General features: G+C 52.0%; 1 protein-coding gene across 1 annotated transcript; it reads left to right on the forward strand.

The window, feature by feature from the left end:
* The first annotated feature begins 14,060 nt into the window (after positions 1–14,060).
* Positions 14,061–16,101, forward strand: LOC119094544 (circumsporozoite protein). Its single transcript, XM_037217603.1, has 3 exons — positions 14,061–14,108; positions 14,526–15,350; positions 15,907–16,101. The coding sequence occupies exons 1-3, from the start codon at positions 14,061–14,063 to the stop codon at positions 15,991–15,993; spliced, it is 960 nt and encodes a 319-aa protein (XP_037073498.1). The 3' UTR covers positions 15,994–16,101.
* Positions 16,102–18,039: the final 1,938 nt, after the last annotated feature.

An 18,039-nucleotide genomic window follows, 5' to 3' on the forward strand; every position in this document is an offset into this window, starting at 1 on the left:
CAAACCTGCATCTCAGGATGTCATAGTTTTTTTCCAGAGATGCCTAATTTCAGGGGTGCAGTAAAGGGCCTCAAGACATTCATTTTGTAGACACCAAGTTCCAGGGTGCACCATAATGCTTGTACCTCCCCATGAAACAAAATCCGGAGTCAGGTGTTGAGGTTTGCCACATGGCAGGTCATCCCTAAAACTTGTTAATTTTGGGTACTGTAACCTTTATTTTTAGAGGTGTCAAGCCCAAATGAGTCTTAAAACCCCAGCATTTTGGTTTCTAAGGGCCACTGAAATCAGGGACAGCACAATTTTTGTGCTTTCCGCCCTGACAAATTCCTTGGTCGCCCTCTTCCGCGAAGGCGTCGAAAGGCGTCACATGGGGCATCGTGGCCTGTCTTTGTTATTGGTGCCCAATTCCAGGAAAGCACTGCAAAGGGCTTCACAATTTCATCTCAAGTCGCGTCAAATTCCCGGGGCACACAATTCCTTTGACGTCTACTTTGACTCTGACAATAATTTAAGGGAGCTACCATCGGTTGACACAGGGACACGTAACCGGGCTGAGGTCCTTAGATACCGAGGGGCTCTTTGGGCCCCGAGAGGCTGTCGATCAAGGGTCCGAAATATAATCCAATCGGAAAGTCCGAAGGGCTGGCCGAGGGACGTACGGATGGACCTGAGAGAAAGCTTACCCCTCTAAAGGCAGTCGAAGGACCTCTTGTACTGATTGGGGGTCCCTGAATCTGAGAGTTGCTATGTCAGTTAGTTGGCGGAGACCACCGATGCTAAATAGTCTGTCCTTGGCCGGTCTGGATCCTGGGGTCCCTTCCTCAAGAAGGGACAGGGCCGGGGCCTGCAAATGTAAACCAAAAACCTCTAGCATTGGTCAGACCCCCAAAACAGTGAAGGGTCCCTGTGCTTACCAGAGGTTCACAAACTACAATGTCTCCGAGGTATTGTTGTCTGTATTCTGCATTGGCAGTGAGCCCCAAGTCGGCCAGGGGCACACTGGCTTAATAGGGACCGGAGCGGAACCCCTGTCAAAAGGCCTCTTACGTGTTTCCGGCCCCTCTTGACATTGCAAGGAGACATGAGAAAGGACAATGCAAGTGTTCTCACTCACAATAAGACAGTGGCCTGTACCAGTCAGAGCTTCCAATGAAGGTTCCTCCACACCGTTTCAACCAAGGCCGATATGCCGCATTGGTGTCTCGTTGCCAGTGGCTGAACCCCCTGCGCCGGTAAGGGCTCCTTTTGCGCCAGAGACGGGTCCTGTGTCGATCCTGTGTCAGATGCCCAGGGTAGAGAGCCTGCCGCACCAGGGATGGGACCGGTGTTTGCTGTGTATGTATGTATGTATTCACGCCGTAGCACATTCCGATGTATCATGCATTCTATTAACAGATAAAATACACATTTGGCTATAACTGTGCTACGTCATGCCTTAAACGTCCCTGGGTATAGAAACGCTGATTCATTTAACAAAAGGCACGCACATCTTACATCAATTATAAACGCGTGTTCACGACCCAATGGCATGTACAAATTTTGACTTCACTGTGGCAGCAAAGCATGAGTGGTTATGAGCCCTCACACAGTGTGGCAGGAGTCTGTAGTGGACCGGAGCCCGATCAATAAACTACCGTTTGCCGCTGTTCTGACGCGCCGTAGGTAGCCTGATGTTGCGTGACTGGCGGTCGCGTCCTCCTGTCGTGTCGACGTTTGTGCTGATTGTATTTGCTAATGCTGATGGTTGTCCCGTTATGATGATCTTATGAAGAACAGCCATGTTTTGGTAACATGCGAGCCGTCTCACATTCAAGGCTGAGTTTTGGCGTATCAGGTCGGAAATAGGGTCAAACTTCCGACGGCCTGACGTTACTCTCGTGCAAACAATTAGAATTGACTGGAGCTGTTTCAAGTTCATCTGGTTTGCGCTGCCGCACACAGACGTGCAGCAGCGAACAATGGAGATAACCGAACTCTGTGCTATGCGCCCATACGCTCACTGGGAAGACTATGCCTTTTTGAGACGGGACCACAAGCAGGTAATTGCAACGCACGTCCGTGCTGACAATGTGCGCCGAGAAGGTATGCGATCAGACGAATGTCAACCCAGGGCCGTGCCGCCGTCCTCCACGCTCTGTGTCCCTCTGAGGGCCTCGTCTGGCAGCTAAGTCCGGTGGGTCAATTTTCGGTGATTTTGGCGGGATTAGGCTCCCTGCTGCCTTTTGCAACAGCAGGGGCCTGTGTTACCCGCGATGCCCCTCTCTGCCCATGACCTGCTGCGCCCCAGGCCGCATTTCAGGTCAGCGCAGACAATGGGAACGGTTCGTCACCCCTTTGGCCCGCGTTTGTTTTAAATTTTGAACTCGGATAAAGTTCAGAAGCAATACACACTTAACATCGGACGATGCCTTCAGTCGTATCCACTACCGTTAAGCAGATAGAAATGTGGGTGACTCAGCAGCACCAGCAGTGAAAATGTTCGTGATCGGACAAATGCAAATTTTCAGGGCAGGACTGAAGGGGGAGCAAAGTAAAGTTTGACGATACGCACACGTGCAACCGATTACGGGCACACAAAAACTTGATGCGCTAATGCTTTAACGTTACGAAAACAAGTTATTCGCCGAAATGATAATTTTGACTTACACTTTAACGGCTAACGCATGGAAATCTGAACAAGGAACCCGCACATACTTTTAGTTAGTGACAGGCCATTCAAGTCACTGAGGCGTCATGGCGTGATGGTGAAATAGCCGAGTGGTTAGTGCCTTTGGCTCTCACGTGGGGCCCGTGTTCGAAACTCGGCTGTGCCATAACCCCTGATCGCTCATGCGGGTCCTGCTATCCCCGGCGCGCCACAAAAGGGTGCGCGGTGACGTGCGTCGCGTCTCCCTTTTATGATAGCATCATCCCAGGCAGCAGAAACTGCGCTTTCCGATGTTTTTTTTTTTTACCTTCGAATGGAAGATATTTTCACGTGCCGGTGGCACAGTATGCCTATTATCCCTCGGTTTTTGAATTTGTGGAACTGACATTGTATTTGCGTCGCTGGAGTCACATTCCTCAGTTAGCATTTAGACAGTTTTCGTTCTATTTAGGGGCGGATCCAGGATTTTGTCAAGGGGGAGAAGCACGCAACATTGTGGGTCTCCTAGAGCCTAGCCCCCCCCCCCCCCCGAAAAATAGTACTTGCATAACGGCCATTCAATCTTAAGATTCTGAGTGGACTGTTTTGTTTTTCACAGAAACCGTTCTTACAGTGTGCAGATCTAGAAAATTGGCCGTGCTATACGTATGCACATTTGTGGAGCGTATTCATTTTCTCCAGATCATTAAAAAATGACAAATTTAGCTAAAGTTAGCTGCTCATTGCACTTAAAGTAAAGCACGAAAATGGATCTCTAGCTTCTTGACATATGGCCGGCTGGTCGATGTGATCATGATGCGGAGGTTTTGTTTTATATGTTATGATGGAAGTACGCAATGTCCTAACATTTAACCTGCCATGAGAACCTGATGCACCAGCATAAAGGTGTCACAAATTCAGTAACTACTGGAAATGTCACATACGACGTCGGCGGCATGTAAAATTATGTTGGACACTTGCACGTAAAAAGTCATCGGCGCATATCCGACTGCTGCTCTAAGGCTAAGGCACCAAGGCCAAAAGGAACGGAACCTGAGCTTTCACGGATGCCGCGGCAGGCCAACAAGGAGGCCTCCGTCAACACGTATAGGGTCCTCAGGGCCGACGAGAGGCACCCAAGACAGACGTGGTGGGCCCCTGAACGATCGGAAGTGCCCCGAAAGGCTGACATACAGAGGACCCCGGCCGGAGCACAGGTTCCTCTTAGCAAAAGGGAATTATCGAAGACCAATGTGCATGAATTGATGCCTCTGTGCGGTCAAGAGTGCCCGGGCGGGCTACCAGAAAGGGCCCCGGTAGGAGTGAATGGTCCCCCACAAGCTAGATCGAACGGTAAGAGCTTTAGATCAATGTAGGAGGCCCCTGGGGACTGAGTGGCTCGGCGCCTCACGTTATATGGGTTTCAGCAACAGCACAAGGCCGTCCGAGCGACTGGAGAGAGCCCGGTGCTAATTTGAAGAGCTCGTGAGCAATTGAGTGAACCCCGTCATCTGGGGTCCCGGTAAAAACGTCTAGAGACCAGAGACTGTCCCTTTCCCTTTCCTTTCCCTTTTGTCCCTGAACGATCAATAGTGCCAAGGCATGAGCAGGTGGCGTCCCAACAGCAGCGTAGGGCCTGACAAGAAAGCGTAATGAGGCTTCGAAACCGTCATCACCCTATCAATCAGTGAAGAATAATTTTTGTCTGCTCATGGGTCCTTCAGTTCTGCTTAGTTTCCTTTCCTGCTTCGCTTCACACTTTCGCTTGCGACTGTTGTTGGTCGTCGTCAAGCCAAATGACGTCCAATGTGGTTACGTTTTGTGTAGAAAAAACTACGTCTGTTCGGTCGGCTATGGGTCCTTTTGGAGCCCTATGGGACCCTTCGGGGCTCACGGGGGGATGACCCCGTGCCTCCCGCTCTGGATCTGCTCTTGGTACTCCGTCAATATACTTGAAACCTACAGCACATTGTTTCCTCGTCAACGACGCAAAACAGGTCGTATATATCACGGAGCTGGGCGTAGACGTTTTACTGCATGAAAGCATATCGTGTCGAGTCTACGAATTTCAATAGCTTCGCCGCTTTCTGCCACCGCCACCAACAGTTCATTATTCTTTTCATGACATGACAGTTATATGTATTCTTGTGACATGACAGTAACGTGGCGTTGCGATTGGCTGTGTGGTTGGAAAACGGCTGATTCTGTATCCGTCACCGATTCTGTATGGGGGTGAGCACAGGCCTGGCGCTCACGCCAAACATCACATGGCTTTGGAGCTCTGATATGGACTCAAGAGCCATGTAGCCTCATGCAGCAGCGTCAGCATGGATGAACGCGTTTTGCAGGTGTTCGGAGGACGGATCGAGCCAGTGCTTCCGGCCGATGGTGGGCGTCTCGGCCCTGGACCCCCTCCGACCAGGATCGGCTGTGGCGAGAGCGCCGCAACGCCAACCTGCTGGGCGCCGTCCAGCGCATGGGCGACCGGGCTGCCATGATGGCGGCGCACACAGACCACCTGCGAGCTGTCCAGGTGAGACTGGCGACGGCAGCGCGCTACGTGCGCTGTCATGTGCCATAAACCAGGCGGCGCACACAGACCACCTGCGAGATGTCCAGGTGAGACTGGCAACGGCAGCACGCTGTTTGGGCTGTCATGTGCCATAAACCAGGCGGCACACACAGACCACCTTCGAGATGTCCAGGTGAGACTGGGCAACGGCAGCAGCGCTGTGTGGGCTGTGCATGTGCCATAAACCAGGCGGCACACACAGACCACCTGCGAGATGTCCAGGTGAGACTGGCTGACAGCAGCGCGCTTCGTGCGCTATGATGTGCCATAAAGCCAGGCGGCACACACAGACCACCTGCGAGCTGTCCAGGTGAGACTGGCGACTGCAGCGCGTTGCGTGCGCTGTGATGTGCCATAAGCCAGGCGGCGCACACAGACCACCTGCGAGCTGTCCAGGTGAGACTGGCGACAGGCAGCGTGCTGCGTGCGCTATGATGTGCCATAAGCCAGGCGACACATACAGACCATTTGCGAATTGTCCAGGTGAGACTGGCGACGGCAGCGCGCTTCGTGCACTGTCATGTGCCATAAGCCAGTCATGCTGGGTCTGACCGGGAGCCAGCATTCTCACACAAAAACTTATTTGGACAACTTCATTCACTGAGCATATGAAATATCAGGGCAATTGGCCTTCCGTAGGACAAATGAGGTCATTGTGGTCAGTGAAGTAGATCTAGGCATCGTCGATCAGCATAATTGCATATGCCAAAACTTTGGGAGACGTAGGGAATTATGTACGCCATGATAGTAACACACAGCCCTTTGTTTACTGAATCATACACGGTGAGCTTCCCTCGGTCGGCATGATCTGTGGCATGTCAATCCAGGCAACAGAGGTGAAGCCTTGTGTGTGTGTAGGCTCCTACTCCCGTTTTCTCAAGAGCAAAACGTGTATGGAAAGGAAACAAACGATGCTCTGTAGCGCTTGTCAACCTATAGAATTTCCGCTAGCATGACCAAAGTTATGGCACACCAGCGTGCATCACCACCATTTCCCAAACAGGGGCGATTCCGGGTCCGCGATTTACATTGGTCGTAGCCCCCTGTAACAATGCGGGGCTCGTGTGTCGTTCAAGGGCCCACAGGGTATAGCAGGGTATTCCTGTGTCAGCCAAGTAGGTCAGGGGAAGATTTGCTCAACAAGGAGGAGGACGGGACCCCGAATGACAGAGGGCCTCTGGCGTTGATCGAGGCTCCCTGCTCTCTTACGATGAAAGGAAACAGGAAAACTTATGATGAGTGTTTGCACTGAGGCTATGCTAGGGTCGTGTGCCGGTCGGGGCCCCCAGTACCGAACGCCCCCCCCCCCCCCCCAACCTAATTCCAGCTTGGACTCGTCAAGCCAAACTGGAGTCCATGTGTCAATTATTGGACCACCTGCGGTGATCAGGGATACTGGTACGTCAATGAGGGCTCCTGCGTCAATGCGGGGTCCACTGTGCGGGTCAGAAGGCCTCCCGCGTCAGCGAGGGTACCAATGTGATATTATGCATCCCTTTAAGGGCCTCCGGATCGGCCAGGGTACCCCCGCCCCATGTCGCCAGAAGAGTGGCGGCCGGAAGACACCCCGCAATGGAACGGAATTGCCCTTCTACCCTTGACCGGGAACAATAATGCGCCCCCTAGTGTTCTTCTCAAGGGGCCCCTTCCCCGGAAAGAAATAGGGGGTATCATCGGTGTTGAATAGGGTGGGTCGGAATGAGATTTTAAAAAAATGAACGAGATCATGCCATTTTCGCCTGAGAACGTTCATTTTCTAGCAGAAACGACTAGTGAAACAAATTACATCGAAAGGTGTGAGCCTGCGCGCCCGCAGTTTCGGGAGCAAGGACAGCGATAGCCTGGGCTGCAGCTTCCGTAAAGCTGAACAGCATTGGCCACTGCAAGTAACACCAGGCGGTGAGCGCCGTGCGCATGAGAACGACTGTCGTAAAATAATGGTTCAGAATGTCTTTCAAAATCGAATTTTACTGTTCAAAGGTAAGACTGGGCGTGTTTTTTCACAACTTCGAGGCCGTTCTCTGGGCAGTAACATTCACAGCAGCACGAAAAATAGAGACACGTCCTTTCCTCTTCCAGTCCATCACCAGATCCCGGCATCACTTCGCGGTGCTGTAAAAGGCATTTAATTTTTATCAGTATGAAAATCGCACTGGTGAAATATAGGTCCGGAATACCTTCTAACTATAAGATTTGATGCCCACGTTCAAAGGTACCGTCTCAGATGTGTCATCATTTTCGTCCACCCGTTGGTCACAGAATAGCGGTAGCAGAGTAGCCGACGCCGCGCGGCCTACGGAGACCGCAATGTCTGGCGTCAAAGGCTCGTGACGCTAGGATTTGCTAGCGCATGCTCAGAACGACGTTACATAATTTGTATCACTAATCTGGTAAGACTGAGTGTTGAACATCTTTAGTCAAGTAGGGCCTTGCCGTGTCGGTACAAATTGAAGATCAATTTCTATTAACAACCTGCGTTCGTGGAGTCCTGGAAATCTCTGTACAACACAGATACAGATTGTTACAAAGCCACCAAGCTCTATCGATCGCGAAAGAGCTCCTCGGACCATTGTTAAGTGAAAAGCCCGGTGGTTTATTTCATGGGGTCGTTTAGCACATAATTTTTTAAGTTTATCGACTACGAAATTCAGGTAGAATTGATCTCGCGGTAGCTCCTGGCGTCTATTCCAGGCATAGAAGGTGAAATTAAAATGCTTAAAAAGATCAAAGCATGCCATCATAAAAAATGTGTCGTCATTAACAACTAGTCGATATGAAGCGCCTTTTTCGGAGGTGGCCTTTCTAAAGCCAATAGATTAGCATTCTGTTGTCAATTAATGGATCAACAATAACAAGACTAACATTTTATAGCCGATACAAACAGGTAACAACAACTCGACTGGTATCCCGGCCGGCAAGAACGCTCTTAATAAATTTTTCAGACCGTTATGTAATATTTTGTAAAATGCAAAAGCATGTTAAGTATTGAAGCACCTTACTCAAGACGCCAGGAACCCTGGTTTCATAAAAAACAAAATGTACATTTCGGCGAAGACGATCACAGAATACATCACAACACACTGCATATGACATGTGATTACATTTCACACCACGCAACTGAAGATTCGGCTTTCCCTTTTTCCACATTCGGGTGGTCATGCCTATAAGTACAGAAGTGGCCGCAGTGCTACGTGGGGCAGTCTTCTCAAACTCCTTCGAGTGCTGGCGTTCAGGTCAGCTCCAGGTCAGTGACCGGCCAGCTAAAAAAGTAGCATGTACGCTTCGCAGTTGTTGACGCGGCACATGCGGATGGGCTGGACTCTGGGGTCGCACCCGTGCCCGGCTCCCAAACAGGGAGGTGCACAGTGTGCCGCGCGGTGGCCCGGGTGCGCCACGCCAGAATGCTGTGTTACGCCGTACAGTTTGTGAATTCAGTCTCCCGATACGGCAGAGTGATACCTCCCGGTCTCCCGATACGATAGGTCCAGAAGGCGGGGAAGTTCACAGTGCTGTTAAGCTTATGCATGTTCTGCTCTAGCTGCAGCAATAACCGTCCCAGGTGCACTACAAGGATGCGTGGAAGCCTCTGCATCTGGAAGTTTTTGGAGCACTTTTGGCGCCTCTGGCACATGGAGCACGTGGGTTTTCTTCTCCATCAAGCATCGCCACCTTAGTAAAAATGCCAAAGCAGCTATGCACGCGCACAGGAGCCGTCATGGACGGAGTCGGCAGGCTCAGGTCCTAGAAAGGGTCAAACGTCTCGGACGTGTGTCCGCACACTGCATTGCAGCGTGGACGTGAGCTGTACGACAAACAGGTTGACGAGCTTTGAGTTCTTCAGCGACATGAAACGCTTCCAAGCCTCCAGCGGATGCTGGCTAGCATTGGAGCTGTCGTCGATGTGAGAAGTGGAAACGACTGCTCTGGAGAACACAATTCCTCTGCTTACTAAATATGCTCCTCAGTCGTCATTGTGTCTTGCGTAACATCGACTGAGAGTCAATTGATGGCCGTTACGTCTTGAAGTCGTGCTCACGCCCGCCAGATAGGAACTAATCGACCGTTATGTTTCTCTCGATCTTGATCGTCGCATGGCTAATGGACTGGTAGATTTGAATGACGTCGTCATGGCGTCATGAGTGGCAAGGTAACTTTGAAATAATCTCTCCGAAATGCTCTCCATGTTCGCGGGCGTGCTGCTCCGAAACTGGAGGGGGTTCGGTCTTAGGAAGGGCGGGGCTGTTAACTGCACCGAAAGGCCTCCAAGATGGCTATTTTAGTTCAAAACCTCATACGAATGTACTCGCTGGTCTTCGACAGTGTCTTAGTTTCACATCTCTTAGATATACCTTATGGGTGTCCGTTTTATCGAATTTTTTTCGATCGGTTTTTGAATTGTTTGTTCAGCTGAGAAGTGATATTTTGTCGGACTGTTATAATGTCCTGTGACATCTCAATCCCCGAAATAAATTCCCTTGCGTGCTGGCGCTCCTCTAATGCCAAGTATTTACTTGCTTTTCACCGAAGTCGTGCCACATGTCGCCGGACCGCAACAGCACACCATTTAGCCTTATTTGCCTGCATTATTGCACAGTAACGTCCTTTACTCAGCCAGACTGGTCGCCAAAATCACATCTTCATTTTGGCCGAACAGATATTCAACGCCGCCATTTATTTGTTTGGCTAGCTTTCTCTCTTGTTCGTCTCGAGTACTTTTTTTAGAACACTGCACACGAAATTAGTCTTGCTGTAATATTCATGAGAACTTTAACGAACAGCTTACCAGATATAACGAACTCAGCATGTTATCAGTTAAGAACTCTTCAGCATGTAAGGGAACTGAGTACTGCTGCACATTTGACAGATTTCATTCTGAAGTAAATCAACATATGCACCGTCTTTCGAAGAGAAATATTTTGAGCGTGAAAAGACCCCCCCCCCCCTCCATCTCGTGGTAGCTCTGTTAATGTTAGTTCTAATGTTATCAGATGGTCTGTTCCATACTCGGCTCGTATGCCTGCATCAAGAGCGTCCCCTCCAAGTCATCGGAACACAAGAAGTCGAGGCGTGCATGTTGCAGCAGTCTTCCGATTAGTCACAATCCTACAGACGCGCCACATACATCAGCCTTCCGTTCACAGACGATACTCTATCAAGGAAGGTACCTTCAGCGATTAAAGCGTCAGGTTTGCCACGACGCGCTACCTGGGAGAGAGTTAAAGCATTAGCTGCGCAACTGACCGCCTCAGCGCTCGGCCCACCACTCTGCCCAGCCGGGAAATGACCATGCCATTCGTGCATCGCGCGGTTCTTGGGAAAGTGTCGCGCAAAAAATGTCGTGTTCCTCGTTGCCTTCCACCTATGCAATCGCCAACCGCCCCCCCCCCCCGCCCCTTACACCCACATTGGCGAGACAGAACGTAGCGTCCGGGAACGCTTTAACGAGCACACACGAGATAAAAAAAAACGACCAGAAACACTCCATTCGGCATCCACTCTGCTGAGGCACATCATACGGAAATCGCCGACACAAGGTCGCTTTTTATAAAACATGCATCCTGCGGGTATGTAGAAATGCACTGTTAGATGTAATGCGGCTCGAGAACATTGCGTGATGCTCTTTTAATGTTGTATTGCGCGACGTTTATGGTCTGAATCCATTGCTTGCATTTTGTGCGTATGCTGAAGAATGTCCGCGTTTGAAATATGCATATGCATATATTTATATGTATATATTGTGTACATATGCATGTGCATATGTAAATGTGTGTGTGTGTGTGTGTGTGTGTGTGTGTTTGTGTGTGTGTGTGTGTGTGTGCGTGCGTGCGTGCGTGCGTGCGTGCGTGCGTGCGTGCGTGCGCGCGTGCGTGTGTGTGTGTGTACTTAAATTTCCGTACTTAACGCCAGTACTTAAATTTCACGACACTTTAATTGGAAATATTCCGCGATTCCTCTTCGTCTGTAACAAGTTGTTCCCTCCTTACAGCGACGCCACGAAGGACTCGTCTATCACCTGCTATACGGCACCGGCCAATGGCTGGACAGCTACACATTCCGGTCATTGGCTGACGGACAGTCAAAAGTCTCAATTAGTGAAACCGCTCCAGAGGCAGGCGACGATCGAAAAGGTTAGGCACTCTCACCACAGAATATTTCCAAGCGCTCGGTCCATCACCTCGATAGGTTCACGTAAGTTTATCAATGACCAGTGACCTTTCGGTGACCGCAGACGATCACCATTTCACACATTCGCCTAATTATCTGCAGCCCGCAACAAGTCATTGCTTCAAACGGATTAATGCTCGGTGCGGTGTCACCAAATGTTAGTCCAATTTAATGTTATCCCGGCAAAACGAATGGTATGGCGGAGGTGATGGATCAAGTCATGTTTTGACATGTGGACATATAATCGATCATATTGCGGCCGTTTACTGCAATTGTAAGCACCAGTAGATATTATCGAACACCCCGCGAACTGGAAAAAGCCATTGCAGATCTAATGTCGAAGGCCATAGCATATGAAATACCTAGACGTTTGTTTAGGTGGTTTGTCACCATTACATGTGAGCTGATGTTTGCTGCGTTGTTTCAGCATTGCAGGATAGGCGTGGCCGTGGTTCCCTGGCGACTGACCTGGAGATCGCCTCCGGCATGGAGGATCCCGAACCCTGGTAGAACCTGCTCCTCGGAGCCGGGTTATGCTTATGTAACACAATTTAGCGGTGCGGCTGAAAATAAATGTCCTGTGTTTAGCCTGTAGTGTGTGTCTGATTTTACTGCATATTTCGCTTTCTGGCGAATAGCTCTTGTTTCTTTGGCGTTGGTATTTTGCTTCAAATGTATTCGTCCAAGTAAATGTCACTTTTCCGGTCATTTTCAATATCATTGTGTGAATAACTGTGTTTTTAAGTCATACAAGGATGGAGAAACCACGATAGTTCAGAGTCCACTGCGTTCAAGTGCATCAATCATATTCTGAGAATGGGGTGAGGTGAGAGGGGGGGGGGGGGTCCGCATGCATCTCAGGTTTCCAAGCTGCATGAAAACAAATTGATGACCGATTTCTCTCGTGATTGCGACTCGGACAGGGACTGACTGCGGCTACCCTTGTAATCGCTTATCAAGTAAACCGACCATGGTGCATTATCCGTTGAGTTTGGATACCGACTGGTAGCGGCGTCTTCTGCATCGATTCCTGCCGAGGCCCACTTTGCCCTGAGCTGACTGGACGGGAGTATGCAGCTCCTCCACGCGGCCTGCTGTCAGTGACCGCCGCTGGCGCCTGGTGTGTCGGCCGCGACCCCTGACGCCCGGCTCTGCTCCAGGCGCGGATCGCTGTCGGCTGAGCCCGGCCCCCCTCGGCCGGAGGGGGCGGAGGCGGTCGGCGCCCGGCCGGAGACAGAGAACGGAGCGACGCCGGCGGCCGGCGCCGGCCGCTGGCGTCGGCTCAAGGCGACCCTGAGCCGCCAGTCGTCACTGCTCTCGCTCACCCAACGGTCCTCGCTCAAGCTGTCCACCTCGGAGGAGATGCTGTTGGAGCAGGCGCTGGACACGGTGGGCGTCCACCCCGCTCCATGGGACTCGGTCGGCAGCCGGGGACAGGAATGGTCAAGTGTCGTACCTCTGTTTCGGAGGACAAAAGCAAAATTTGGAAGACCAAGTTATATTGCGTACGATTTACGTTCCATTATCATTGCGGAACGTTAGTGAATTTCAGTCAGGCGGTTTCGGTCAGCAATTTCTGTTTCTGCTCCTGACTGACCAAACAACAGCCGTGGGCCACGCTCTGTGAGGTGACGTCACTCCTCGTGTGCCGCCGAGGCTGCAGTGTCTGGGCCGCCAGCTGTGCGCCGGCCGCCGCTGACGGTCGTCTCCGTCCAGCAGGAGGCGCCGCCGGACGAGGACGGGGGCCGCGCCGCCCGGCGCCGCCTCATGCTGCAGGTGTGGCAGCGTGAGTCGGAGCACCGCCGCCAGCTGACCGGACCAGCGCAGAGGCGACGCTCCGACTCCAGCTGCATCGCCGGCCAGACCGGTCAGTTCACGCCCGTCAGAGCGGGGGGGGGGGGGGGCGAGTGACGCGGAGCATCGCTCAGTCCTAAGACGCACCAGCTGTGCGACTATTAGCAAAGATTAGTTGTGAACGGCATCGGACTGTACCGTGGCCAAGGTTGACCTAAAAGAAACTGGACTCCGAGGTTACGTTGTCTTATGACTATTCTTCTCGTTTCGCGGTGGCGTCTGCCTGCTGCCAATAAGAGAAATGTGCCGCATCAAAAGGGAAACAAAGTAGATGGTTTCCTGAACGGGAACAAGTGTGGTGCCCGTTAAGAGCTTTCAGTCCCCATCCATTGAAGAACAGCGATGACATCGGCATTTGTGCGATGAGAACTTCGCCTAAATGCCCACTAATGCTGAGCTGTGAATAGCACTGTGTTATGAATACGACGATTACGACGATTGTAGTACAGCATATAGAGTGCCAGCTTTCCATAAGGGCCATTTTGAAGTCATGCCTTCGCAGTAACATTGCGATACGAATAGCAAACTTGTGGCAGCGATTATATGTGATTGCAACACGCGGTGTAAATCAAGAGGAGGTGCGGGATTTTCCCGTGCACGCACAAACACGCGGGGATGGGCTCCATCCGCTTCGCCGAGCTGGTGTTGGGTTCGCGTCCGCGGTGCCGCGCCGGCCGCGTGCGTCGGCGTTGGTCGCCCCGTGGCCGACAGCGCGCCACTGCCGCAGACACGCGGCGGCGCCACCGGTCCGAGGAGGCGCCGCCGGCTTCTGCGGCCCGACCGGCCGAGGGCACGCCGGCCGAGCCGCTGCCGAGGCCGCCAGTCGTGCCAGCCTTCCCCATGCAGGACCCCGGCAAGGAGGTGGAGATCAAGGAGACGGAGGTTAAGGTGAGGTAGCGAGGAGACTCCAGCGTGGCGCAACAGGAGCTGATTACTAAGCCCAGTATTCATTTGGTATAATTTGTATGGCCGAGTGAAATGAAAAGGAACCGTTGCTGCCTCATGTCTGAGGACCATATAAAAAGTGTAAGGTATTGACAGACTAGCTGGAGATAGAGCTCGTAAGGGGTCGGCGGGGAAAAAAATAGTGCCTTGTGAACTGGGCAGCACGGCAGAAAGATTGCACGACAGACTACCTCCCATGGCTTGGGCGGTCCCGGACCTCTGAGACTAAGACCGGCGTCGCGTATCCTGGCAGGTAGTGGCACTTCCTGGAAGGCAGTTTCTGTCTTCCCACAGTCCTCCGTGGGTGTCAGGGTTCTGGGCCGTTGGTGTGCGCTCTGACGGGCGCCGCTCGTCCGGCAGGTGGTGGACCGGCGCGAGAACGAGTGGACGGCCGAGTGGGACTGGGCCGAGCGTGAGCGGCGCCGCAACGCCGAGCGCGCCGCGCGCCGCAGGGGGAACGGCCAGGTCCCGGCCGGCGCCGCCGCGGCGGACCACCAGGCGGCGGCAGACGGAGCAGCCGCCCAGGAGCGACAGGACGCCCCAGATGGCGGTGAGGACCGACGGGCGACGGCAGACGGGGCAGCCGCCCAGGAGCGACAGGACGCCCCAGATGGCGGGGAGCAGCGACGGGCGGCGGCAGACGGAGCAGCCGTCCAGGAGCGACAGGACGCCCCAGATGGCGGTGAGGACCGACGGGCGGCGGCAGACGGAGCAGCCGTCCAGGAGCGACAGGACGCCCCAGATAGCGGTGAGGAACGGCAGGCGGCGGCAGATGGAGCGGCCGCCCAGGAGCAGCAGGACCTCCCAGATGTTGGAGAAGAGCGACAGGTGGCGGCAGACGGAGGAGCTGACCACGAGGAGCAAGGATCCTCCAGTGTCGAACAGCAGCAGCAGGAGGCTGAGGATGGGGTGGCGCCGCAGCGGCAGGCGACTGAGGTCGAAGCTGCTCTGGATAAGCAGCAGGAGCCCCGACCCCACCAGCCTCCTCGCAGCAGAGAGTCGGACAGCGAAACTCACAGCGAGCGTGAGGCCATGGGCGGAGGAGCCTCGGAGCAGCAGCGGGAAGAGGGCAGAGGTGATGAGGCTCGTGACGGGGATAATGCCGAGCAGCGGCCACTTCGTCGTCAGAACGAGTCGGCAAACGAAGCCCAAGGCGAACGCCAACATCAGGCCTCCCAACAACGGGTGGGTGGAGTACCAATAACCTAAGGCCTTTGTGAAGACAAGAATAGGGATTCTATGTTACCATCTAGATGGCATGCTGTGCTTTTACAAATATCTGCGCGCACCATACATGGCTTGTGTTTTAGTTTCTGAAATCAAGTAGTTTCCAGCATTACCTGTTTCAGTGATTGAAAGGCCTGGAAATAGATGGCATGCTTACAGGTGGGATTATTTTAAGCTCTGTAGTAAGCTAGTAAACAGTAAGCTCTGTCAGACGAGTGGTGTAGAAAGTTATACAGAAGATAAGTGTGGAGATGAATATGACAGCATGGTATAAATGTGATGACAATGATATTGCATTCATCACCTACCTCTTGGATCTGTGTGTTCCACTTGAATTGCTCGGCAGATAAGCCAATAGTGCTTAATTGTCAAACGATGACACTGTATGGCTTGCATCTGCTGTTTTGTATTGCGCATACCAAGAGCTTATACACAGGAAAACTGCACTCTTGCATATCTGTCTGTGCCTTGCCAGCTGGCCACCGGTGTGACTGGTGTCCTGACGTGTGGGCAGGAGTCTCACCCCGGCGCGGCGAAGGAGGCTGACGACGGCGCGACCGGGAGTGCCAGCGGAGCGGCAGCACTGCCGGCCCACCCGTAACCAGCCCGGCCCGGCCTACCGCGGCCCGCCGCGGCCCGCCGCCCACCGGCTGCTGCGCGGATCTCGACTAATAGTCGTCCACTGCGCTGATCTCAGCCAACAGGCTTCCATTGCGCTGATCTCAGACAATAGCCGTCCACTTTGCTGATCTTAGCCAATGGCCGCACACAGTGCTGATCTTAGTCAATAGCCGTCCATTGCGCTGATCTCAACCAATAGCTGTCCACTGCACTGATCTCAGCCAATAGCTGTCCACTACGCTGATGTCAGCCAATAGCCGTTCACTGCGCTGATCTCAGACAATAGCCATCCACTGCGCTGATCTCAGTGACTAGCCGTCCACTTTGCTGATCTTAGCCAATGGCCGCCCGCAGTGCTGATCTTAGTCAATAGCCGTCCATTGCGCCGATCTCAGCCAATAGCCGTCCACTGCGCTGATCTCAGCCAATAGCTGTGCACTGCGCCGATCTCAGCCAATAGGCGCCCACGGCGCGGATCTTAGCCAATAGCCGTCTACTGCGCTGATCTCGGTTATCAACGGATGGCCGCCAACCGCAATGCCTTGCGTGCACCACTGGATGTGTGCTGCCGGGATGTCCAAGTGTGGATGATCCTCACTGGTACGTTAGCACCAGTTCCCTCTTCTGGCCGCCCGTTCATTCCTGGCTGTCCACTGCAGCCCATCCATGCACTTTGGTGATTGTGCTCCATGAAGCTACTAATGTTAAGACGGTGCTGTTAGCCTTAATCCTTGCAGAATAACTAGGAGAAAGGAGATATAGATGCATTTATATTTCGGCTACATGGTTCATGAAAACGGATGTGAGCAGTTAATTCAAAATCTAAAATTTCCTGCCGATCCCACTTGAATTTTGAAGTTTGCATTCATATGCGTTTCGATAAAGGCGTGTGGCTGAAATATCGGTTCGTCTTTTCCCCTTTCTCCTGTTTATTTAGCGAGGAATATGACTAACAATACCGTCCCGACTACAGTAGTAATACATAGCGCTTTATGCATAAAATTTCTCGCGAATGCACTCTGCAACTTACGTAACTAATATTGGCATCAATGGCCTTTTATGTTGGTTTGCGGGGTTGCAATTTTTACTCGGCTGTACGTAGTTTGAAGTTACATGCGTACGTCACAAAAGCGGGGTACATACATGCGTGTGGTTGAATAAGGCGGCGTAATATGCGGCCGTCATCTTCTTCTTTTTTTTCGCTCATTGTCTCGCACCAAACTTCTCGTATCGTGATCGAGCTCTAAAAGAACTCGTCTTAAATTGGTCATCACGCTCCGAAGCTTCGTCTGACATATGACGAAGTAAGGTCGAAGTAAAGTTATGATGTACAAATATGACGTGCTGCATTTTATTTACGATGATAGATGGAAGTCCACATCCGCTCAGGTGTAAATACATTTGTTATGCGACATATTCGCGATACAGAGGGTCAAATCACCGTTTACCTTACGTTCCGCATTTTTTAATTTAAAGTTCACGAGAGTTGATACATGGTTGAGCCCCTGAATCGACTGAATGATATCCGACAAATGGTGCACATGCTGAATACGCTTGTAACAGAAGTTGCGTGTATACGCATGTATAGTGATAACACGTTCTGTATTGGGTATATATCAAGAAACAAACGTTTGAACGCCTAAGCGGCTGTGAACTTTGAACTATAGTCATGAATCAATTGCAATATATATGTCATGACTGTACGATGTCCCAACTTAACTTTCGCCGTGACGATGGCGTATATATGTTTTTTTAATGTTGGAAAGGAATGGCCAGGTTTAGATAAGCACTTTCCGAGCTTGATCATGAGACGAAAAGCTTGATACGAGACATTGCGGGATATTGAGCGAATCGAAAAAGAAGTAACGGCCTCGTGTTGCGGTGTTGTGTCCGACAAGAAATGCTTACTGGAAGGTCTGCTACCTAAGTTTGCATGCGTCCGTATGTATGTTCATCCCCGACAGGGCCTAGGTGTGTTGGTCGAAAACGCCTGGCGAAAATCTCACAGCAGATAAAGATTTTCTCC

This window comes from Pollicipes pollicipes, unplaced genomic scaffold (assembly GCF_011947565.3).
Source record: "Pollicipes pollicipes isolate AB1234 unplaced genomic scaffold, Ppol_2.1 Scaffold_4002;HRSCAF=4701_pilon_pilon_pilon, whole genome shotgun sequence".
In the NCBI taxonomy this organism is placed as follows: domain Eukaryota; kingdom Metazoa; phylum Arthropoda; class Thecostraca; order Pollicipedomorpha; family Pollicipedidae; genus Pollicipes; species Pollicipes pollicipes.